General features: G+C 42.1%; 1 protein-coding gene and 1 long non-coding RNA gene across 6 annotated transcripts in view; one reads left to right on the top strand and one right to left on the bottom strand.

Moving 5' to 3' along the window:
* The window catches only part of ANKRD6 (ankyrin repeat domain 6), a 213,003-nt gene that overhangs the window by 118,108 nt on the left and 69,632 nt on the right, over positions 1-25,263 (top strand). For 3 of the 5 annotated variants that reach the window (XM_053904656.1, XM_019442851.2, XM_019442854.2), the window contains exon 2: positions 13,233-13,497. In XM_053904656.1, the coding sequence (XP_053760631.1) occupies positions 13,378-13,497 (120 nt within the window). In that variant the 5' untranslated portion in view covers positions 13,233-13,377. Of the gene's footprint in view, positions 1-3,297; positions 3,377-4,416; positions 4,559-13,232; positions 13,498-25,263 lie in introns of those variants that run through there. The other 2 variants (XM_019442852.2, XM_019442853.2) reach the window with 2 other exon arrangements.
* On the bottom strand, positions 5,185-8,998 carry LOC109263411 (uncharacterized). Its single transcript, XR_002078192.2, has 2 exons — positions 8,389-8,998; positions 5,185-6,330 (listed from the first exon to the last, which is right to left on the bottom strand). It is a non-coding gene; the product is annotated as an uncharacterized LOC109263411 (long non-coding RNA).

The following is a 25,263-nucleotide window of genomic DNA, read 5'->3' as shown; positions in this document are numbered from 1 at the left end:
TAAAATGGGATCACTCATATGAAAACTGGGTCCAGCAGACTTAATAATTTCTGGAGGATCACATAGCACACTGTGTGTGTGGCTGAGGGAGTTTGAATGGCCTCCCACAAGGGTCATGGGCTTGATGGCTGGGAGACCTCCTCCAGCCCTGAGAGAAGAAGGCCTCTGTCCTCTGAGGAACAAAGTAGAAGAAATAATGCTGAAATTAGAGTGGCAACATATTTTGATGTTTACTTCTGAGCAGATGCTCATGTTAATCTCAGACTTCCTTTTACCATAATTGAAATTGCGTCTGCAGGGTTGCCTAAGCAACTTTATGGTGTGTGTGTGTGTGTGTGTGTGTGTGTGTGTGTGTGTGCTGTTGTACAGAATTGGGAACTGAAAGTCTGACATTGCTTTCCTTCAGTTCACTGGTGTTTCCTGTAGGTAGACTGCTGAGTACTCAGTCTGAGTTGGCTGCCCGTTGGAGTGGTCCCAGTAAGGGTGGCTGTCCACCCTCCATGGCATGACACATTTCTCCTGTTGGCATCATGCCATTGTCAGGTGCTTCCCTACTGTACTATCCTTCCTGAAGAAATGAGTGAAGGACATTCTGTAAGAATATGCAGTCAGCAAACACTTAGCCCCTGGAACCTGATGATCTCTCGGATGGTAGTGAGGGGCCCCTTGGTTACAACAGCCATCACAAGTGTTGAAGCAACATAGTAGAACCCTTGGCTCTTTACCACAAAGTGTGGGTGAGTGACTTTGAAAAGGAAGCACAGCTTGTGATTCTAAGTGACCCAGACAGGTAATTGACAAAGAGTTATTGAACATCCATTATGTATAAGGCATTTGTATTAGTTTCCTGTGGCTGCTGTAACAAATCACCATTAACTCAATGGCTTAAAACAATAAGATGTTATTCTCTCATGTTCTGGAGGCCAGAAGTCTAAAATCAAGGTGTCAGTCAGCTGGACCGTACTCCCTCTGGAGGCTCTAGGGGATAATTCTTCCTTTTCTCATCTGTTCTCTGATGGCTCCAGGTAGCATGTGACCTCATCACTCTAATCTCTGCCTCTGGGGTCACATGGCCTCCTCTCCTGTCTTAAAACTCTCTCTGTTTCTCTTATAAGGATTCACGTCCTTGCATTTCAGGCCCACCCAGATAATCCAGGATAACTGTCTCTTCTCAGGATCCTTAACATAATATATCTTTTGTCATATAATTTAGTACTCAGGCTCTGGGGATTAGGACAATGACATATCTTTTTGGGTGCCACCATTGAACTCCAGCATTTAATGATTTATTTGGACACCTGGAAAAATAAGAGCATTGACTTGTTCATAGGAGTCTATGATCCAGTTGTATAAGCATAAATATGTTTATTTGCTCAGCAAGCATTTATTGTTCATATGCCATGCTGTGTGCTTGCATTGGGTTTACAGAAAGGAGTGAGACACAGTCCCTGTGTCTGGAGAAGCTGAGTCTGAGAGCAAAGACCTTGTAAACAAGTGTAACCCTAAAGAATTTCAGTTTCATGTGGGCTAGTGTTTGTAGGGACACAGTCAAAGAATCATAATCCAAAGACCAAAAGTAATTTTAAAAAATAGTCATCATTTACTTGTTGCTCTTACAAAATTAAAGGAAACCCAGTTCCTAAACTCCCAGTAACAATTTTCACATCCCCTTCCCCACCTCCCCCATGCCCCCAAATTCTCTCACATTCCACAATGTTCAGAAGTCTATTATTGTTTACCACCACCCTCCAGAAACTCTTGTTCCATTCTCTGTCCTGCATGGCACTTCTTTCTTTCTCTCCCAGCTCTTTGTTGTACAGATTAGTTTGGCCTCCTTTGACAAGTCAACCTTCTCCTTTCTCTTCTCTGCTGTCTCTAATTCTGCATCCTAAAGTCCAGGAGCCTTTCTGGCTAGGCTAGGACATTCTCCTTAGAGAAGAGGAAGTGAACAGAAAGGCTTTTTAATCAGAAGGTAGGAAGAGAGGCCAAGAGTACTGACATCACACACTTGCAGTCCGGTTTGGTAAATATTTACAGTGAGGTTTAAACGTTACATTATTTTGTATTGGTCTCATTCAATGTTTGTAACAGCCCAATGGGTAAAAACTGTTATTCTTCCTATTTGGCCACAAGAGTACTCAGAACACCTTGAAAGCACCATCCTGCCATTTTTGCTTACAATGCTTTTTAGATCTTTCCCACATCCCAGGTACCCTGAGGAAAGGAGCTTAGATTTATTAAATACATTGTCCAAAATAAGTGGCCAAGCCGGGATTTGAGCTCAGAGTACCTTGGATTTGGGCCTTGGGAGCCTGGATGATAGAGTAACATTGGAGGAATCTTCTGAGAGAAGGACACCTTGAATCAGGTTTGAAGGATAAGAAAGAGTTTGGGAAAGATCTAAAGAGTATTATAAGCAAAAATGGCAGGATGGTTCTTTTAAGGTGTTCTGAGTACACTTGTGGCCAACCCAGAGTGCAGAGTGGGTGGGTGGGGTGTCAGCAGAGGAGGTGGTTGGAGAGAGAGGTAAGACCAGGTCATGTCTCACTGGACTTTGTTCTGGGGTAACGTGAGTCATGAGGGTTATAAGCAAAGAGGAAGCACTATCACAGTTGTTGTGAAAAGAGCATTCTGACAGCGATCACATATATTAAGGTCGGGGAGGGAGTGGGCAGGACTTGAGACAAGGAGTGCATGCAAACTTCTGTCCTGTGATTAACAGTCTCCATAACCCCTGACTGGTCTGGTCATAAGATGCTCTTTGTCCAGAGGCACAGAGGATGAGAGGTCCATAAACAAAGGCAAAATAACTGTACCAAAGGCCTAGGTGCCGCCACTTAGCAGACTATTGCTTGGCAGATGGGCACAGTGTTAATGACTCCTCCTGCAGTGCAGCTCATCTGTCTGTTTGTCATCTTTGCCATCTTGAAACAAACTAGAAGAGAAGTTTCTCATTACTCGCTTTCTTCTATCATTGACATATCAGAAAGGGGAACTTACATCTTAATGGCTCGGTGATCTTCTAAGGCCCAGTCCAAAGAGAAAGAATTTAACACTATGGGCTCAATGGCTCTATCTTTCCTGAGGGTCTAGTTTAATAAATCCCAACAACTATCCAGGCAGGTTATATTGATGTCTGCAAAGTTATCTTTTATTGAAGATGTACTGTGAGCCAAAGTACACTCACTGTCAGCATCCTGGACATTAGTCTGGCCTACTTTTCCCTTGTTAAAATCTCATCTGCATCAGCAGCTTCCATTTCACAAGCTGAAAACTCCTTCACTTTTCTTATCCCAGTTTCCAAGTTTAGATGATCACAAGCAGAATTTCAAGAAACATCTTTAGCATCCAGTCAGAGAGCACTGTGATAGTTCAGGTAAGAAATGTTTCATACTCAGAGAAAGACAAGTATCATATGACTTCACTCATATGAGGACTTTAAGATACAAAACAGATGAACGTAAGGGAAGGGAAGCAAAAATAATATGAAAACAGGGAGGGGGACAAAACAGAAGAGACTCATAAATATGGAGACCAAACAGAGGGTTACTGGAGGGGTTGGGGGAGGGGGGAGGGGCTAAGTGGGTAAGGGACACCAAGGAATCTACTCCTGAAATAATTGTTGCACTATATGCTAACTTGGATGTAAATTAAAAAAACAAATAAAAATTAAAAAAAATAAATGATGACATACTGAAAGCAGTGGCAATGCAACTAGAGAAGAGAGAACAGATCAAAGCACCTGTAAGCAGCAACCATATAGCCATGCTTATATTTACTGAGTGCTTTCTATGTGCCAGGCATTGTATAGTGTGTGTAATAGCTCATTCAATCTTTGCAACAACCCAGTGAGGTAAGAACTGTTCTATTTTATGCATGAGAGAACAGGCTTAGAGTCATTAGAAACTTGCCCAAAGTAAGTGGCAGAGCTGAGATTTGAGCCCTGGCAATCTTGACCTCAAAACTCTCATTTTTAATCTCTGTGCATTACTGTCTCAAATCAGAAGGATTTGGTAATTTATGGAATGGGGAAGTGGGGGAAGGAGAATCAGGCATGGGAGGCATGTTCCAGTTTAGAGAAGTAGGCAGGTAGATGAAAGGTGGAGTCCTTCACCAAGAAGGGGACACAGGAAGGGGAATGGGTTTGAAAGAAGGATGATGATTTGGTTGTGAACATGTTGATGGGGGACATCCAAGTAAAATGTCTGTTAAATGGTTGGGTGCTTAAAATATGGAGCTTCAGAGTAAGTGATTGAGGCTAAAGAAGTCTGTATCTAGGCAGCAGAGGAGCATGTGGGCAGCAGCAGCGGGGGGTGGGGAGGTGGGTAACTGAGATTTTTCCAGAGAAGAAAATGAGAAGATAAGGCAATCAGGGATAGAATCTCAGGGACTTGCAGCACTTAAGGGACCAGTGAAAGAAGAGCCCCTGAATGAGAAAAATAAATAATTTAAGGGATGGTGGGAGAATGAAGAGAGACTGGGTCACAGAAACCAAAGGAGAAAGAAGTGTGATGAAGGAACGATAGCAGTGCCTAATACAACAGAGAAATCATATAAGGTAAGAACTGAAAGTCACCATTGCATTTGGCAATTAGGTCAATGTAAAATCAGCTGATGGGAATGCAAAATGTTATAGCTGTTTCAGAAGATAGTATAGCAGTTTCTTATAAAGCTAAACATTTCCTAGCATATGATTTAGCAGTGGTACTCCTTAGTATTTACCCAAATGAGATTTTTTTTAAAGTATAACACAGAAACCTGCACATGAATGTTTATAGCAGCTTTATTAATAATTGCTAAAACTTGGACGCAACCAAGATGTCCTTTAATAGGTGCATCGATGAACAAACTGACATATCTGTAGAATGGAATATTATTTAGTGATTAAAAATTGAGCTATCAAGCCATGAAAAGACATGGAGGAAACTTCAATGCATATTACCAAGTGAAAGAAGCCAACTGAAAAGGTTATAAACTGTGGGATTCCAACTATATGACATTCTGGGAAAAGGCAAAAACTATAGAGATAGTAATAAGTTTGGTGGTTGCCAGGAGTTGGGGGAAGGGAGGGATAAATAGGGGGAGCATTAGGCCAGTGAAACTATTCTGTTTGTTACTGTAATGGTGTATATACCTCATTTTACATTTGTCCAAACCCATGCAACTATACAACACAAAGAACCCTAATGTAAACTATGGATTTATTTAATAGTAGTGTATCAATATTGACTCATCAATCGTAACATTTTCCACACCAATGCAAAATGTGTGGAAACTGGCAGGGGGTGGGGGCAGTAATGGGTGGAGGGCACATGGAAACTTTGTACTTTCTGCTAAGTTTTCTGTAAACCTAAACCTATTAACATAAAAAGAAAGGAGGAGAGAGGAAAGGAAGGAATTAAAGAAGAAATAAATTAAAAAAGAGAAAGAAAGCCATGTGCCTACAATCTGGAAAGTGTAGCATCAACCCATAATTATACTTAATCCAATTCTTGGAATTCTTGAATTCCAAGTTGAGTAAAAAATAACTAGTTTCTTTGCTGCTTACCAACTTCTAGGGCTCCCATAACAAATGCAACATACAAACCAATGTCTTTGGCATGATATGAAATTTTTTTCACAGCCCAACTTTGCAACGTGATCTCTGGATCATTGCCCATGTATTATAAGCTTCAGCTGCAACAGTCTCTTTGCGTGTCTTTCCCATTCATGATGTGCACTTGCAGACCACGCTGCCTGTTTTGTTTGCTCTTGCTGGTTTTTTCGGCCTATCTCCTCTACCCTTCTCTACCTAACAAAATCCTACATATCTTCCATCACACATCCCAGACCTACCCTTTTCTGTGAGAACTTTGCTGTTCCCTTTCACCCATAGCACACTAAGCAAGAAAGAATCCTCTCCTTGATTCTATAGTTCTTTGTGCCCACAGTCTTCAACATCAACAGTTTAGTGAGAATTGGGGGCAGAAAGAAGCCTGATCAAAGCGATTTAAGAAGTGGGAGGGAGAAATGTATGCATGGAAGGTAGACTAATGTGTGGGGATTGGTTTTATTATAATTTGATATTGCTTGTTTTGGTTTGTCTTTAGTGTTTGTGGTTTTACCCAACAGGGGTTGAGGGTAGGGAGAAGAAAATTCCTGGAGGGGCTGTGGCGCTGTCCAGTCCTTGGGGGTGCTGACAGACCTGTGTCACTGGGTCGGGTCTGTCTTGAGGCTGGTAATTCTTCTCCCAGCAGCTGTGGTCCTCTATTTTGGGGAGGGAGGGAGACAGGAGAAGGACTACATCTATTTATTATCTCTTGGAGGTTCAGGAGCCATAGCCTGCCTCATCTGTGGGGGAAGGAGAAAAAGGTTTGCTGACTTGGTGACACTTCTCTATTTCTCATGGGATCTACAGGCTCCTGAAGACCAGTTAATGACTAGTGAAAGCAATTAGTTATTAGTTTTTTCTGACATCCACATAACACACATTGAAGACGAGCTATGTTCCAGGAACCATGCCAGGTACTGGAATACAAGATAACCAAAACAGGATTCCTGTCCTCAAGGAGTTTAGTCTAAGTAGGAATATTGATCTTGAGTCCATGCCAGCAATTCCACCATGAGGGGAGCTGTCTTAGCTCAGGCTGCCATAACAAGATACAATAGATTGAGTGGCTTAAATAATAGAAATTTATTTTCTCACAGTTCTCGAGGCTGGAAGTTCAAGATCAAGGTCCAGGAGGGTTTGGGTTTTGGTGAGGACTTTCTTCCTGGCTTGCAGGTGGCCATTTTCTTGCTCTGTATTCAGATGGCCTTTCTTCTGAGAATGGGGGTGGGGGGTGAGGTGGATAGGAGTATGATGAGGGGGAGAGTGAGGGAAAGAGAGGGAGAGAAAGACTTCCGTTGATGTCTCTCTTATAAGGACGCTAATCCTATCAGATCAGAGCCCCACCCTTAAGACCTCATTTTATCTTAATTACCTCCTAAAGGCCCTATTTCCAAATACAGTCACAGTGTGGGTTAGGCCTCAACATATGAATTTGGGAGGGAGACAAATCAGCCCATAGCGGAAGCTTATAGAAAACTGTAAGAGCACAGATACAGTCATGATTGCCTTATCTGGGGAAAGAAGGGACCGCAGAAAGCTCAGCAATGACTCCTGTTCTGGATTTTGAGCATGCAGATATCAGCATATGTGATTTCAGTAGCCCCAGCTTGGTGGCTCTGGTGATGTAGCAGTGCTGGGCAGTCAGCAAGTAATTATTGTCCCATGTGAAAAGAAGAGGTCTCTACACCACAAGCTTTCTGACAGTCATAACTTCATTCAATGATATTTTTATGCCTCTGGTACTATTTTTACATTTTGTAGCAGCTTTTCTTTATGGTAGAGTATGTCACAGGTTTCCTGATGTCACTCAGCTTTTTACTACAACAGCTTCCATATGCCTCCTGCAAAGGTGATTATTTCAAAGATTCAGTAAGTGTCAGAAGTACTGTACTTCAGGTAGCATACGCGTTCCTTTGCAATAGTGAGGTATAGAAAATGAGTCATGGGCTTGCTCTGCGCCTGTTTTCCTGGTGTTTTGGAGATAGCATTTGTGGACACCAGGCTCTGTGAATGGCCAGTGCTGTACTGTTCTCATTGATAGTATTATGTTGAGGGTCCCTACCTGTGGAATACATATTCTCAGAAGAAGGAAATGTCCCAGAAGCTTTGAGAAAAGTAACCACTCCTGTCACATTCAGTTTACATTTCTCATCTGGCCTCTGGCCTTTGGGCCCTCGCTGAGACTCATCAGGGCCGGTTTCTTTAACGTAGGGAGTCAGTCACATTAGTCTCTGTTCTAACCTGATTTGTCCCCCAGGGGTGATGGCAGTATCCAGCAGTCACCACCTCTGGATAAACTAATACAATTGTTGTATGCTAAAAATAAGCTTGTTCTATTGGCGCTTTGTCTCCCCAGCGGAATTCAGTCTCCCTGTAACGCACTGCTGTGAGTTTGGCTGTTCTGCCTTTGGTATAAACCAGATAATGGCCACAGCAGAATCCCAGCCTGTTGCCCATAAGAGCTGCTACTCTCAAGGAGATGGGGGCAAGGTCTTGATCAGGGAAGGTTTACGTTGACATTAATTCTCCCATCTTCAGGACCAATAATTCTTGCTTTAGAAATAAGGAAAAAGTGGTGATGCGGCTCATCAAAATGAAATTTGACTTTCTACTCTTCCTTTCTAGGACTGCTTCAGTTGGGGAGTTAGTTTTCTGTCGCTTCTACAAGTGGTCTGGAGGACACCCCTGTGATGTTTAGGACCACTGACAGCATTTGAACAGTTTTGCTCCCTGTCTTCTCCCTTCCCCCACCCCACAGAGACTCAGAGGAGCATTTGTGAGACAGACTCTGGACTTACAAACACTGAAACAGCTGCTCTCCCAGCCTCTTGTCTCCCATGCGGCTGCAGTCACTGTGCTGGAACTCTCTGCCAAGGAGGGTGGACTGTTGTCACCAGAAAGGTGGTTCATTATAGATCTTGACCCCTCCTTCGTTCTCCCTCCCTTACAACATGCACATCCCTCTCTTCTCCTGGCATTACTGCTGGCAGAGTTCAGACTTCATTTCTCTCATTCAAAAGCATTCCTCCCATTTGTGAATTATTCCCTGACTCTTCGATAGGGCAGTGTTACAGGTCCTCTGCCGGCAGAAGGGAGCAGTCTGACAAAACCTGAAGCCCTAAGACTTTCAGAAGCTGTGACGAGCAGACTAGGAGGAAGCCACGACATTGTGAGCTGAATGGATGTCTTAATAAGCTTTCAGATGTGATTTGGCCAGAGTTGGCAGAGAGAGCTCGAGGGAAAAAGGCAAGTAAATGATTGCAGACCCACTGGGCGTGACAACCCTAGGAAGCTAATCATGTCTCCAGGAAATAATTGACAGCAATTACCCAGCAACAGAACACCATGTAGAATGGGGAGGACAGACCCCCGGATGTGAGTACGATCTCTCTTCACTACAGAGTTTTAAGCAGTGGGAGCAAAGCGAATTATTGTAACTGATGGTGCTCCCCTAACCACTGATTCTGGGTGCTTGTGGACTGTCTCTGGGTGGGGTATGCATATGCCTGGCTGGGACTTCTGTTTGCAGGTCTCTTCTAAAATATGTTGCCTGTCAGGAAACTGAATGTAGTAGTTTGGGGATATTGGTACCGGGAGACTTCCTTGTAAATCCTCAAGAAAGCAGCAAAAGCAAACCTCATAGACCTTTTGCTATAAAAATAAAACAGATCGCATCACAGACCAAGCAGCCGTGTGGCCCTCTAGCATTCGTGATGAGAGAAAAAAAGCATTTGCAAATTGGAATGCAGTGAAAATGGGGCGGTGGGCTAGGACAAAGCAGGGAAATCTTTCTTAGAAGCTAAATACCTTTCTGGATTCAGGATGCTCATTGAATATTTATGATCATGGATTTATTTCATTTCTGCTTAAAGAGCTGGCAGTATGTTTGCATTTAATGTTTTTCTCCAGAATGCCGTGAAAGTGAGCATTGTGACAAAGAAGGATGTGATTGATAGATATAGGGCAGAAGAAATTCCTCACTGCCAACAGTGGGAAGTGTCTTGAATGATAGCTGATCTACTTGGAAGAGGAGGCTCAGATTGAATGAGGGAATGGGGCTGCTACAGCCGAGGTACCCAACAGGTTGGCAGTGAAGTTTAACTCGTTGATTGTAGACTAGTTGCTACGTCTCTATTCCTCTACCCTCCCCACTCATTGGTGAAGGTCCTCTATCCTCCTTATTCCTCTCCCTCAACCCGCCTCTGCCTTCCTGATTTGTCAGTTCAGAGGTGTCAGATGAGAAACCCCTTCCTCCAAAAGGATGGAGGTACAGAGAGGAAACAGAAAAGAAGACTCAGCCACTTTGATTCTTTCCCACCCACCCTGTGTGTATATGCAACTGTAGGTGAATACTGGGCGTCCTACCAGTGACGCTATTACTGGATTTCAATTGAGAATGAACTTGAGATGCCCAAGCACATAGGGATGATACTAACCACAGACTAGGAACTGGAAACCTGGGATTCTGTCCCTGACTTTGCAGGCAGTTTTCTATGTAATTCTAGTTGGGGGTGGGGGGGTGGGGGGGTGGGGGTAGGGGGGGTGGGTGGGAGCGGTATCCAAAATCCTGTGAGCAACAAATCCCTGTGCCTCAGGCAGGCTGTGTATTGGCCATGGTGGAGGGGGTGGGATAGGGTGGGGAGTGGGGAGCATTTCATTCTTAAGTAGTTGTAACTGAAGAAAAAAAAGTCTGGACAATATTTCTCAACTGTAGTGTTTTTTTCTGTCTTAAAACAAAGTGAATAGTAATGTGTGCTAGACTTATAAAGGGCTGTTTACCAAAGGTAGTTATATAAACGAGGCTATCTCAGTAGCTTGCAACCATGGCAGTGGGTGGGTGAGAGCTGAATTTATTGTCTGGGACAGGAGGGGAGTGGCTGTCCATGTACTACAGGCCTGCTGACCCCTGCATCTGTTGCTGGGGAGACTGGCCAGTGCTGCTGGACTGGAGCTCATGACCTCAGCTGGTGGGCTGCACTAGTTTGCAGCAAGGATGTCTCTATCTCCAGGAGGTAAGCTCTGAAGTAAAATGAGTGAAATTTTAATAGTATTTGTATGAATTGGGCCATTGTATTGAGACGTTCAGATGCTCACTGCAAGGAAAGTTTGGATACAGGGGAAGGTGGCAGTTCAGGCTGAGTGTGCAAAGACAACAAATGAGTAAATGAACAATGTGGTTGTGGAGGGAGAGCAGTTTGGAAGTCATGGCTAACATTGTAGCTTCCTGCCATTTGTGCCTGGAGTGTTCTTGCAATATTGGGGCAAACCCAGTATTGGGAAGCTCAGTATAATTGGTTTACAGATACCACAGATTACCTGAATAAAGAGAGAATGTATCCAACGTTTACAAAAACAACTTCTACACTGTAGAACAGTCTGGGAAACATAAAGCCTAAACTAGTCTTTCAGTGGGACCCTGGGAATTTCCAGTGGATTTTCCAGCTCTGTTTCTCTGTTTTGAGTTGCAGCTTGATTCTTTCATTGGCTCATTCATTCAACCGAAATTCCTCATGCATCCCAGGGGTCTCTGACCATGGCTAAGAGAGGAGTCCTCTCTTTGGAGCATACCTTCTCCGGATTTGTTGCATTTCCAATGAGCAGAGCAGGTGGATTTGAAGGTTCTTTCTTTCCTTGCTATTCTTTAACCACATTTTGGGCAACATACAGATGAAGTGAGAAAAGTTGATGATTAACAAGTTGGGGCAGGAGGGATAATAATTACTGTTTTGAAGTTATTCACATTTTGGCCAATACTTTCACATAGTAAACTGCCATCTTTAATCCCACCATGGTCCTCTTTGCGTGTGTGTGTGTGTGTGTGTGTCTGTGTCTGTTTTATGTGTGATCATTTAACCCCAGCCTCTCAGAGCTGTTGGCAAAATGAATTGCCTGGAATGTCATGGTGAACAAGAGTTAGAGCAAGGCACATAGAGTCCAGATCTTTCCTAGTCGTCTCATGGCCAATTCCTTCATCTTAGAGGTTGAAAGGAGCAATGGGTTTGCCTGGAAGCAACTGTAAAAGACGTCTGTATCTTCCAGGCCTTCAAAATTAGAATGTGTGGTAGGGTCTGGGGTGAAGAGTGCAGTCCTTTTGGCACAGCATTTTCTTTGTATTTGCATGTATTGGAATATTTTTAAAGCATTTATTTTGAGAGAGAGAGTGCACGAGCAGGAGAGAGGGACAGAGGGAGGGAGGGAGGGAGGGAGGGAGGAGAGAGAGAGAGAGAGAGAGAGAGAGAGAGAGAGAGAGAGAGAGTAAGAGAGAATCCCAAGCAGGCTCCACACTGAGAGTGGAGCCTGATGCAGGGCTTGATCTCAGGACCATAAGATCACAATCTGAGCCTGTATCGAGCCGAGGCTCAACTGACTAAGCTACCCAGGTGCCCCATAGGTATTCTTGATAAGTATGTTTCAAAACACAAAGAAGCTTTCACTTACTTGCTGTCCTAGTAGGAGTGGATTCAATTCTTTTTTTTTTTTTTTTAAGTTTATTTATTTTGAGAGAGAGACAGAGCATGCACACACATGGGGGAGGGGCAGAGAGAGAGAGGGAGAGAGAGAATCTGACAGCACAGAGCCAGATGTGAGGCTTGAACTCACAAATCATGAGATCACGACCTGAGTCCAAAGTAACAGTCGGATACTTAATCGACTGAACCACCCAGGCACCCTGAGTGGGTTCAATTCTTGAAAGCATTCCTTCCAAAGAACACTTTACTTTGGATAAATTACCAATGGCTTTGGTTTGCTCTAATGGTGGCCCAGGGCTCCTGGGAGAAGTCGGTCTTTAAAATTGTGTTCATTTGTCATTTGGTGGAAAAAAGAGTTTAATTTTACTACAGTTACTACTACCTCTAGACCACTGCTCTGACTGGGGTTTTGCGTCCTGTAGGTGGTTTCAGTAGGCCTTTTATTTCTTGTTAAGCATGGAAGCAACAAAACCAGGCCCTCCTGATGCAGTTGGCAGTATGCACTGTCAGGGTTTCTAGCATCTGCGTTGTTCCCAAGGTGGGTTGTTCCGGCAGTAACTGGAACTGGGCGATGGCCCGGGCCTGTGCCCAGTTCTTCGTCTGTCCCAGAACTCAGGAAGCTGCACTGTTCCCAGTGAGACAAGGATGAAGCAAAAAACCTGCAGTAAATGCTGGCGGAACACCCAAGGGTTTAACCCACCCCTGAGGGTCTCTGTGGGGGGTGGTCCGTGGGCATCTTCACCTGCCAGGGGAATCAGCATGTCGGCTGTGGTGGACCCACAAAACACGGCCAGAAGGCCCTTCGTCATCATGCGCAGTACAGTTACCTGCCAAAGGCAGGCCTGGAACCCAGGTGATGTTGATGGGGTTATATCAGGCCTCTGCTACCCGGGATGGAAGTACAGAGCAGACCTCACAGTTTTGGCCATAGTCCTCTGGAGAATGTCCCTGAAGGAGGAAGAAGGGAGGGAGGTTGGCACATCTGCTGCCTTCTACTCGCAAGTTCAGGGGCTTGGTGTGCAGAGTATGTGCTTCCTGCTCGTCCTATCTTTACTCAGCTTCTGTCCCCTGCAGTGAGCGATCAGCAGATGCCCTAAAATCAGAGAGAGGAGGTGTGTGGCCTGTCCTGTGTGCTGAGCGGTGCTGATGGCAACTTTGTTTGTAATCCCTAGGTCCCGAAGATGGCATAGTAATACAGGCACCTTCTGATGATCGGGAGCGTCTTTACCCGTGGGTGCCTGCCCGGGCCAGTGGCATCGTGTTGAGCTGAAGGAACTTGTCTACTGCTTTCCTGAAAACCTCTTTTTCTCCTAATTCATGAGCCAGCAGGATGCGGTCGCTGCACTTTCTGAACGCCTTCTCATAGCTGCGTACAAAGGCCAAGCAGAGAATGTGGTTCAGCTCATCAACAAGGGCGCCAAGGTAGCAGTTACCAAGGTAACAAGAAAAAAAAAACTAACACTTTAACCATTCCCTGGGAAAAAGCCTACCTCTTAATAACCATTGTCTGTACAACTTTTGTGTTGGTTTGAAGCTTTCATGGAACTAGCTTTTTCTTTTTTCCAGTGGTGGCAGTTTGGGAAGCAGGAAGGAGGATTAAAATGTTTTCAATGCTATCTTTCAAGTGGAGTGACTTATTTTTTTTTTTAATGTTTATTTATTCTGGAGAAAGAGAGAGAGAGGCAGAGTGAGAGTGGGGGAGGAGCAGAGAGAGAGAGGGAGACACAGAATCTGAAGCAGCTCCAAGCTCTGAGATGTCAGCACAGAGTCTGATGTGAGGCTCAAACTCACAGACCGTGAGATCATGACCTGAGCCAAAGTCAGATGCTTAACCAACTGAGCCATCCAGGTGCCCCTGGAGTGACTTGTAATTAGCATTTGACAGTCTTTAAAAAATCACAGTATGGCCTTTTCTCACCTACTTCTTTAGCTAAATGGACAAGAGGTGTCTCTGGAGAAGTTGGGGGGCATAAAAAGTTATTGGAAAAAATGTACAGTAATCTCATTATTGTACAGGAACAGGGAAGCCCATCGGCTGTGCAGAACCTCACTGTTCCCATATGTACAGTAACAGACTTGGGCCAGATGACAGCCACCATCTCTTTGGGCTTTCATTTCATATGGGTCAGGAAACAGATAATTCCACGGTAGATGAGAAAACATACTGGCTAAAGGGCGATATTGTAGCAAAAGTGGGGAAAGTCAGGCTGCATAGTTAGGTGACAAGTTAAAATATATAGATGAAATAATGCTGATGGAAGGCACTTATTGAGCACTTAGTATTGCTCTAAGGACTTTATAGTCCTCTAGAAGAGGTTCTTTTTTTCATCCCCACTGTAGAGATGTAGAGAGCCTGAGGCACAGAGAGTTACTTGCTCAGGGTCTGTTCTTCAGCTGTTGGGTGGCAGAATTGCTACTTGTACCTACAGAGTCTGGCTCCAAAGCCCACCCTCCAGGCCACCCCACATAGCTGTGGAGAGAAGCGAAGCTTAATTTTCAAATGCTAATGTCTGACCACCTGTGGCACAGATTGGCCAGCACGCATTTTCAGTTACTCACATGCTGTCTCTGCATTTTATGATTCTGACGTGTGCTTTTTTGGCCCCACCAAGCAGTTAATTCCGACACTGTCTACCTGGAGGTGGCATCAGGCCTCACAGGTTAAGGGCTCAGTCCCACAAGACTGCATTTCCCCCCACTCCACTTCAGATGCCAGCCGCCAAGTCCAGGTTATCACCTGTACTTCTGACCAACACAGAATCAAGGGTTCCCACAATCCCCTGATCCCCTGCGTTTGACTGATCTGCTAGAGCAGCTCACAGAACTCAGGAAGACATTTTGCTTACCAAATTACTCGTTCATTGTGAAAGGTTGTAACTGAGGGCCAGCCAGATAGAAGAGATACATAAGGCAAGGTATGAGGAAAAGGCTACAGAGCTTCCATGCGCTCTGAGTGCACCACCCTACCGGAACTTCCATGTCTTCCCCAGCCCAGAAGTTTTCTGGCTTGTCTTGGATTTTTATGGAGGCTTCATTGCTGATTGCTCATTGACATTCAACCTCCAGCCTCACCCCTCTCCCTGGAGGTCAGGGGATGGGACTGAAAATGTGACCATCTAATTATGGTTGGTTGCCCTGGCAACCAGCAGCATCCTTAGGGCTTTCTAAAAGTTCCCTCATTAACATAAATTCAGGTGTGGTTGGAAGGGGCTTATTATGAAGAACACATTAGTTTCACTTTTTTGTCTCTGGAGCTATTTCAGGAATGAGGACAAAGACCAGCTACTGTAAAAAAAGATGTTCCTGTTGTTCTTATCACTTAGGAAATTCCAAGGATTTGGGGAGCTGTGAGCCAGGAACGGACACTAAAACCAGATATACATTCATTATAAACAATATCACGATGCTTGTCTCTGACAAAATATTGGGCTATGCAGAGGTCACCTATTGGCCTAACAATGCCCTGCACATAAATGGTGATAAGCTTGTATGGAACTGACGGTGAAGGGAGCCATAGCTCAGGCTTTGGTATGATTCGCCCACAGCTCTTCAAGGTCTGGGCAATCACAACTGCAAGAAGGTGCATGAACTCTGTAGTTAGGGTGCATGCTCACATATTTTCACTTTGCCATGTTTGCTAATTGTGCCACTTGCTTGACTTCTTAGAGCATCAGTTTCCTTACTATAAAAGACTTAATGATACCATCTTTTCAGGATTGTTACAATAACAAATTATTGATAAACATTTAGCTCATAGTCTGAAAGTTTTCTTTTTCTTTCTAACGTGAACTTTCTTTCTTTCTTGAGGGAGAGAATGAATGTGCAAGCAGGGGAGGGCAGAGGGAGAGGGAGAGAGAGAGAATCTTAAGCAGGCTCCACACCCAGCATGGAGCCTGACATGGAGCTCGATCTCACAACTGTGAGATCATGACCTCAGCTGAAATCAAGAATTGGATACTTAACCAACTGACCTGTCCAGGTGCCCTGAAAGTTTTCTTTTTAAAACAGACTTCATCATTTGCTTTTTTTAAAAACAGGTTTATTGAGGTATAACTTACATGTCATAAAATTCATCCATTTAAAGTATACAATTCATGGGGCGCCTGGGTGGCTCAGTCGGTTAAGCGGCCGACTTCGGCTCAGGTCATGATCTCGCGGTCTGTGAGTTCAAGCCCCGCGTCGGGCTCTGGGCTGATGGCTCAGAGCCTGGAGCCTGCTTCCGATTCTGTGTCTCCCTCTCTCTCTGCCCCTCCCCCATTCATGCTCTGTCTCTCTCTGTCTCAAAAATAAATAAATGTTAAAAAAAAAAATTTAAAGTATACAATTCAGTGATTTTTGATGTATTTACAGAGTTGTGCAATAATCACCGTGTTTTAATTTTAGAACATTTCCATCATCCCAGTAAGAAACTTTCTACTCATTAGCTGTCATTCCCCATTCCCACCCCCAGCTCCTGGCAACCATTAATCTACTTTCTGTCTCTACGTATCTGTTTTCTAGAGGCGCCTGGGTGGCTCAGTGGGTTAAGCGTCTGGCTCTCGGTTTTGGCTTGGGTCATGATCGTATGGTTTCATGGCTTTGAACCCTGCATTGGGCTGTGCAGTGATGGTGCAGAGCCTGCTTCGGATTCTCTCTCATCCTCTTTCTCTCTGCCCCTCCCCTACTCATGCTTTCTCTGTCTCTCTCAAAATAAATAAATAAACCTAAAAAAATTTAAATATCTGTTTTCTGGACATTTCCCATAAATGGAATCATATAGTATGTAGCCTTTTGTGTCTGACTTTTTTCACTTAGCCTAATGTTTTCAGAGTCGATCTATGTTATAGCCTACATCAGTATGTCATTCTCTTTTATTGCAGAATAATATCTCATTGTATGGATACACCACATTTTGTTTACCTAGTCATCAGTTGGTGGATGTTTTGGGTTGTTTCCAGCTTGGAACTATTATGAATAATGCTGCTGTGAATGCCGGTGTACGGTTTTTGTGTGGACGTGTTTTCATTTCTCTTTAGTAAATACCCAGGAGTGGAATTGATGGAATAAACGATAAATCTGTGCTTAGCATTTTAAGGAACTGCAAAACTATTTTTCAGGGTGGTTGTACCATTTTACATTCCCATCGCAGTGTTTAAGGGTTCCAGTTTCTCTGTATCCTTGCCAATGCTTGTTGTTGCCTATCTTTTTTATTTTTTTACATCATTTGTTCTTTAATAGTTATCTTTTTCAAAGTAATGCAGGCACATAGGAGGTTTAAAAGTATAAGTTCAAATACTGTTGGAAGGCATTTAACAGAAAGAGCTGTCTCCTGCCCACCCCTCAACTCTGCTCCCCAAAAGAACAAACTCTCAGATCTCTTAGCTGTTTTCCTGCTGGCATTTATCTCCATATTTCTATAATGAATATGCATATACTGCTAAGTTGATTAATCAGCTTAATTTTTCATTTAAAAAAGTTTAGACAAACTACAACATCCATTCATGATAAAAACCCTCAATAAAGTAGGTTTAGAGGGAACAAACTTCAACGTAATAAAGGCCATTTATGAAAAACTTACAGTGAAAATCATCCTTAATGGGGAATAAGTGAGAGGTTTTCCCCTAAGGTCAGGAACAAGATTAGGATGCCCACTCTCAACACTTTTATTCCACATAGTACTGGAAGTCCTAGCCACAGCAGTCAGACAAGGGGGGAAATAGGCCTCGGGGTTGGTAAGGAAGAAGTAAAACGTTCACTCTTTGCAGATGACATGATACTCTCTATAGAAAACCTTTAGTGTTTAGTCCCCCAAAAAACTGCTAGAATTGATAAATTCAATAAGGTCGCAGGATACAAAATCAATCTACAGAAATCTGTTTCATTTCTTTTTTTTTAAGTTTTTTTATTTATTTTGAGAGAGAGAGGGAGGGAGGGGCAGAGAGAGAGGGTGAGAGAGAATCCTAGGCAGGTTCCATGCTGTCAGTGTGGAGCCTGACACAGGGCTCAATCTCACGAACGGTCACAACCTGAGCCGAAATCAAGAGTCGCTTACTTAACTGACTGAGCCACTCAGGTGCCCCTATTTCATTTCTGTACACCAATAATGAAGCAGCAGAAAGAGAAATTAAGAAAACAATCTGATTTACAATTGTACCAAAAATAATAAAATACCTAGGAATAAACCTAACCAAAAGAGGTGAAAGACCTGTACTCTGAAAACTATTAAACACTGATGAAAGAAATTGAAGGCTACGCAAAGAAATGGAAACACATTCATGCTCATGGATTGGAAGAAAAAATATTGTTAAAATGCCCATACTACCAAAAGCAATGTACACATTCAATGCAATCCTTATCAAAATACCAACAGCATTTTTTACAGAACTAGAATAAACAATCCTAAAATGTGTATGGAACCACAAAAGATCCCAAATAGCTGCTATAGCAATCTTGAAAAAGAAAAGCAAAGCCAGAGGCATCACAATTCCAGACTTCAAATTATATACAAAGCTGCGGTAATCAAAACAGTATGGTACCAGCACAAAAATATACACATAAACCAATGGAACAGAATAGAAATCCAGAAATAAATCCAAAATTATATGGTCAATTAATCTTCAACAAAGAAGGGAAGATATGCAATGGGAAAAAGTCTCTTCAACAAATGGTGCTGGGAAAACTGGACAGCTACATGCGAAAGAATGAAACCATTTTCTTACCATACACAAAAATAAATTCAACATGGATTAAAGACCTAAATGTGAGACCTGAAAGTATAAAAATCCTAGATAAGACTGCAAGCAGTAACTTCTCTGACAGTGGCCATAGCAACTTCTTTCTAGATATGTCTCCTGGGGCAAGGGAAAGAAGCAAAAATAAACTATTGGGACTACATCAAAAGAGCCTGCTTGTAATTCTCTCTCCCTCTCTCTCTGCTCCTGTTGCTCTTGTGCTTTTGTGCTCGCTCTCTCAAACTAAATAAATAAACTTTAAAAAGTTTTTAAATAAAGTTAAAATTAAAAAAAGAAAAACACTAATTAAAAGGGATACATTCACCCCTATGTTTATAGCAGTATTATTTCCAATAACCAAGATATGGAAGCAGCCCAAGTATCCATTGATAGGTGAATGGATAAAGAAGGTGTTTTGTATATTCTGAAACAGAATATTATTCAGCCATAAAAAAGAACTAAATCTTGCCATTTGTGACAACATGGATGGAGCTAGATAGTATCTGCTAAGTGAAACAAGTCAGTCAGAGAAGGAGAAATACCATATGATTTCACTCATGTGGAATTAATGAAACAATTCAAACAAGCAAAGTGAAAGAGAGAGAGACAGAGAGAGAGAGAGAGAGAGAGAAACCAAGAAACAGACTCTTATAGAGTACAAACGGATGGTTACCAGAGGGAAGGGGTTGGGAGATGGGTTAAATAAGTGATAGGGATTACTTGTTGGGTGCTGTATGGAAGTGCTGAATCACTATCTCATACATCTGAAACTAATATTGCACTGAATGTTAACTAACTGGAATTAGAATAAAAACAAACAAAAAGCAGTTTAGGTATTACTTTAATTTTTATGTTACACCTACACATAAAGTGTCAAATATTTTTACTATGTTTGTCTTCCATTTCTGAGTCTCCATAGGCAACTACATGCAAGTCTTTTGGTAGTTTCTTTTAGTGTTTACATTTGTAAATGATGTCCTGACATTGCTTGATTTTGATTTTTCCATTTTAGGCGTCATCCGCTGACTTAATATAAAAACCGATGCTTTAAGATATAGCTTTCTTCCTCTACCCTGCTCTCAGATACAGTTTCTACCGTCATAATATAGTTGTGTCATTACTTAGGTGACATCAGCATTTGATCTTTACATTAATTTAACAAGTTTATTTATAGCTGAGCCATGTAGTAGGTAGTATCATTATGTTTCCTGTTTTGTTTTTTTTTTTTTTGGTAGTAATTTCCTTACTATGATGTTAATAATTATCCCATGTTTGTTCCCTTGGTTTTGTGTGCACATATAACAAGTCATCCCCAAACTCTTCCCCAGTTCCTGATCTTCTCTCTGGATGTTCAGATGTGTTAGATAAATCTCTCCACTGAGTCTCTTTGCAGAGATGTTCTCTGGAGACCCCTCCCCTATTTTAGTCTGGACTGGTGGCCCTTCAGGCCTTCTGACAGATATCACTCTTCACTATTATCCTAGGGATTCCGCTTACCATTTTTGTATATGTTGATTTGGTTTTGGACCTCAGTGTCTTTTTCTTTCTTGGTTTACTCCCTTGGTTTGATGTGGTACACCCCCTAGTACAGCACTGTCCAACAGAATTTTCTATGACAGTGAAATGTTCTATATTTGTGCTGTTCTATATCTGTCTATATTTAGGTTAGCAACACATGGCTATTGAGTACCTAGAATGTGGCTAGTGTGGCTTAATTTCAAATTTAATTTTAATTAAAATTAGAATGCCACATGTGACTGTTGGCTACTGTGTTGAATGACACAGCACTTATGTCTTCTTGAGAATGAATGCATGGGAGAGATCGATCAACTTTATTTTTTTTAATGTTTATTTATTTATTTTGAGAGAGAGCATGTGTGTGTGCACATGCACGAGGAGGCAAGGAGCAGAGAGAGAGGGGGAGAGAATCCCAAGCAGACTTCACACTCAGCACAGAGCCTGACACAGGGCTTGATCTCATGGCTGTGAGAACATGACCTGAGCTGAAATCAAGAGTCAGATGCTCAATTGACTGAGCCACCCAGGCACTCCAAGATTGATCAGTGTTAGACATAATCTATTGCCCCTTGATCTTCCACACTGTCTCAATCTTGTTATGTCACAGTTTTTGAGCAGATTCGTGATTACTGTGATTATGTAATTGCTGTTCATTGGTGAGCCAAGAGTTGTACTATAATTAATTACATTTCCATTTTTATATAACTTGCTGTTTTTCCTGGACTTGATAATTGCCTTGATTTTTTATTTGTTTAGTTTTATTCAGACTTATAATTAAGTCTTCCCTCTATCCTCCAGCAATTCTGTAAAACGGTTCTTAGTACAATTTTCCATGATTAATCCCATCATGTACTTATCAGTTTTATTCTTTCCCTTGAGATAGATATCCCTTCTGGAGTCATCCATCTCTCCATTCCAGTTTGATCTGGGTTTCTCTCTAGTTCTACTTGAACAGAGTCATCCTGAGAATTCCATTCACCTCTCCCCTGTGTTAGATCCCATTTGCCACAACCCACATCACCCTCCCTTTGGTGGTGCATGGTCACTGGTAACTTCTGAAGAAAGAGAACAGGAAGATAAATGTTTTGAGAGTGTGCATGTCTGAAAATATATCTTTATTCTAATCACTTAAGTGACAGTTTGGTATAAAACCTAGGCCGAGAATTGTTTTGCCTCAGAACCTTGAGGGCAATATTTTATTGTCTTTGAGCTCACAGTGTTGCCTGGGAAACTCAGTTTATAGATTCTTCCTTGCAAGACCTCTTTCAAGGCCTTATGCACCCACTCTGCCCCTGTAAGGTCTACTCATTCAGAATCTGGCTCAGGGATTGCACTCAGAGAAGTATCCTGCATGGAACTCTGTCTCTTTTCAACTGATGAAATGCTACCCCTTCACTCTGTGTCTCTAATAATTGGATACTTCTGTATCTGTGACTACTCCGAACCCCCCACCAGACTATCACTCTGACCTGGGTCTGAGTTTATCTCCCACATTTCTGTGTGTTTTGCATAGAAGAAAAGCAATGGATTTGGAATCCAAAGACCTTGGTACAGGCTCCACTGCTTATTAACTACTTGTTAATGTGGCCAGGGTTTCTTGACTTCTGTATTATTGACATTTTGGGTCACACGGTTCTTTGTTGAGGGAATTGGCCCTATGCATGGTAGAATGTTTGGCAGCATCTCTGGCTTCTTCTTCTTTTTTTTTTTTTTTTAAATTATTTTTTCTATGAATTTTATTTATTTTTTCTTTAATATGTAATTTATTGGCAAATTGGTTTCCATACAACACCCAGTGCTCATCCCAATAGGTGCCCTCCTCAATGCCCACCACCCACTTTCCTCTCCCTCCCACCCCCCTCAACCCTCAATTTATTCTCAGTTTTTAAAAGTCTCTTATGGTTTGCCTCCTTCCCTCTCTGTAACTTTTTTTTTCCCTTCCCCTCCCCCATGGTCTTCTGTTAAGTTTCTCAGGATCCACAGAAGAGTGAAAACATATGGTATCTGTCTTTCTCTGTATGACTTATTTCACTTAGCATAACACTCTCCAGCGCCATCCACGTTGCTACAAAAGGCTATATTTCCTTCTTTCTTTCTCATTGCCAAGTAGTATTCCATTGTATATATAAACCACAACTTCTTTATCCATTCATCAGTTGATGGACATTTAGGCTCTTTCCATAATTTGGCTATTGTTGAAAGTGCTGCTATAAACATTGGGGTACAAGTGCCCCTATGCATCAGCACTCCTGTATCCCTTGGGTAAATTCCTAGCTATTTATTGGGTCATAGGATAGATCTATGTTTAATTTTTTGAGCAACCTCCACACTGTTTTCCAAAGCGGCTGCACCAGTTTGCATTCCCACCAACAGTGCAAGAGGGTTCCCGTTTCTCCACATCCTCGCCAACATCTATAGTCTCCTGATTTGTTCATTTTAGCCACTCTGACTGGCATGAGGTGATATCTCAGTATGGTTTTAATTTGTATTTCCCTGATGAGGAGCGACGTTGAGCATCTTTTCATGTGCCTGTTGGCCATCCGGATGTCTTCTTTAGAGAAGTGTCTCTTCATGTTTTCTGCCCATTTCTTCACTGGCTTATTTGCTTTTCGGGTGTGGAGTTTGGTGAGTTCTTTATAGATTTTGGATACTTGCCCTTTGTCCAATATGTCGTTTGCAAATATCTTCTCCCATTCCATCAGTTACCTTTTAGTTTTGTTGATTGTTTCCTTTGCAGTGCAGAAGTTTTATCTTCATGAGGTCCCAATAGTTCATTTTTGCTTTTAATTCCCTTGCCTTTGGAGATGTGTTGAGTAAGAAATTGCTGCGGCTGAGGTCAGAGAGGTTTTTTCCTGCTTTCTCCTCTAGGGTTTTGATGGTTTCCTGTCTCCCATTTAGGTCCTTCATCCATTTTGAATTTATTTTTGTGAATGGTGTAAGAAAGTGGTCTAGTTTCATTCTTCTGCATGTTGCTGTCCAGTTCTCCCAGCACCATTTGTTAAAGAGACTGTCATTTTTCCATTGGATATTCTTTCCTGCTTTGTCAAAGATTAGTTGGCCATACATCTGTGGGTCCAATTCTGGAGTCTCTATTCTATTCCATTGGTCTATGTGTCTGTTTTTGTGCCAATGCCATGCTGTCTTGATGATTACAGCTTTGTAGTAGAGGCCAAAGTCTGGGATTGTGATGCCTCCTGCTTTGGTCTTCTTCTTCAATATTACTTTGGCTATTCGGGGTTTTTTGTGGCTCCATACAAATTTTAAGATTGCTTGTTCTAGCTTCGAGAAGAATGCTGGTGCAATTTTGATTGGGATTGCATTGAATGTGTAGATTGCTTTGGGTAGTATTGACATTTTAACTATTTGTTCTTCCAATCCATGAGCATGGAATGTTTTTCCATTTCTTTGTATCTTCTTCAATTTCCTTCATAAGCTTTCTATAGTTTTCAGCATACAGACCTTTTACATCTTTTACATCTAGGTTTATCCCTAGGTATTTTATGCTTCTTGGTGCAATTGTGAATGGGATCAGTTTCTTTATTTGTCTTTCTGTTGCTTCATTATTAGCGTATAAGAATGCAACTGATTTCTGTACATTAATTTTGTATCCCTTGACTTTGCAGAACTCATGTATCAGTTCTAGCAGACTTTTGGTGGAGTGTGTCAGGTTTTCCATGTGGATTATCATGTCATCTGCAAAAAGTGAAAGCTTGACTTCATCTTTGTCAATTTTGATGCCTTTGATTTCCTTTTGTTGTCTGATTGCTGATGCTAGAACTTCCAACACTATGTTGAACAACAGCGGTAAGAGTGGATATCCCTGTCATGTTCCTGATCTCCGGGGGAAAGCTCTTCGTTTTTCCCCATTAGGGATGATATTAGCTGTGGGCTTTTCATAAATGGTTTTTATGATGTTTGAGTATGTTCCTTCTATCCCGACTTTCTCAAGGGTTTTTATTAAGAAAGGATGCTGAATTTTGTCAAATGCTTTTTCTGCATTGATTGACAGGATCATATGGTTCTTATGTTTTCTTTTATTAATATGATGTATCACATTGATTGATTTGAGAATATTGAACCAGCCCTGCAGCCCAGCAATGAATTCCACTTGATCATGATGAATAATTCTTTTTATATGCTGTTGAATTTGATTTGCTAGTATCTTGTTGAGAATTTTTGCATCCATATTCATCAGGGATATTGGCCTGTAGTTCTCTCTTTTTTTGCTGGGTCTCTGTCTGGTTTGGGAGTCAAAGTAATGCTGGCTTCATAGAATGAGTCTGGGAGTTTTTCTTCACTTTCTATTTTTTGGAACAGCTTGAGAAGGATACGTATTATCTCGGCTTTAAATGTCTGGTTGAATTCCCGAGGGAAGCCATCTGGTCCTGGACTCTTATTTGTTGGGAGTTTTTTGATAACTGATTCAATTTCTTCGCTAGTTATGGGTCTGTTCAAGTTTTCTATCTCTTCCTGTTTGAATTTTGGAAGTGTGTGGGTGCTTAGGAATTTGTCCATTTCTTCCAGGTTGTCTAGTTTGTTGGCATATAATTTTTCATAGTATTCCCTGATAATTGCTTGTATTTCTGAGAGATTGGTTGTAATAATTCCATTTTCATTCATGATTTTATCTATTTGGGTCATCTCCCTCTTCTTTTTGAGAAGCCTGGCTAGAGGTTTGTCACTTTTGTTTATTTTTTCAAAAAACCAACTCTTGGTTTCATTGATCTGCTCTACAGTTTTTTTAGATTCTATATTGTTTATTTCTGCTCTGATCTTTATTATTTCTCTTCTTCTGCCGGGCTTGGGGTGTCTTTGCCGTTCTGCTTCTATTTCTTTTAGGTGTGCCGTTGGATTTTGTATTTGGGATTTTTCCTGTTTCTTGAGATAGGCCTGGATTGCAATGTATTTTCCTCTCAGGACTGCCTTCGCTGCATCCCAAAGCATTTGGATTGTTGTATTTTCATTTTCATTTGTT

This window comes from Panthera pardus, unplaced genomic scaffold (genome assembly GCF_024362965.1).
Source record: "Panthera pardus isolate Hobbes unplaced genomic scaffold, ASM2436296v1 HiC_scaffold_17, whole genome shotgun sequence".
Lineage (NCBI taxonomy): Eukaryota > Metazoa > Chordata > Mammalia > Carnivora > Felidae > Panthera > Panthera pardus.
The sequence above is the reverse complement of the archived record's forward strand: the minus strand, read 5'-3'. Positions and strand labels throughout refer to the sequence as shown.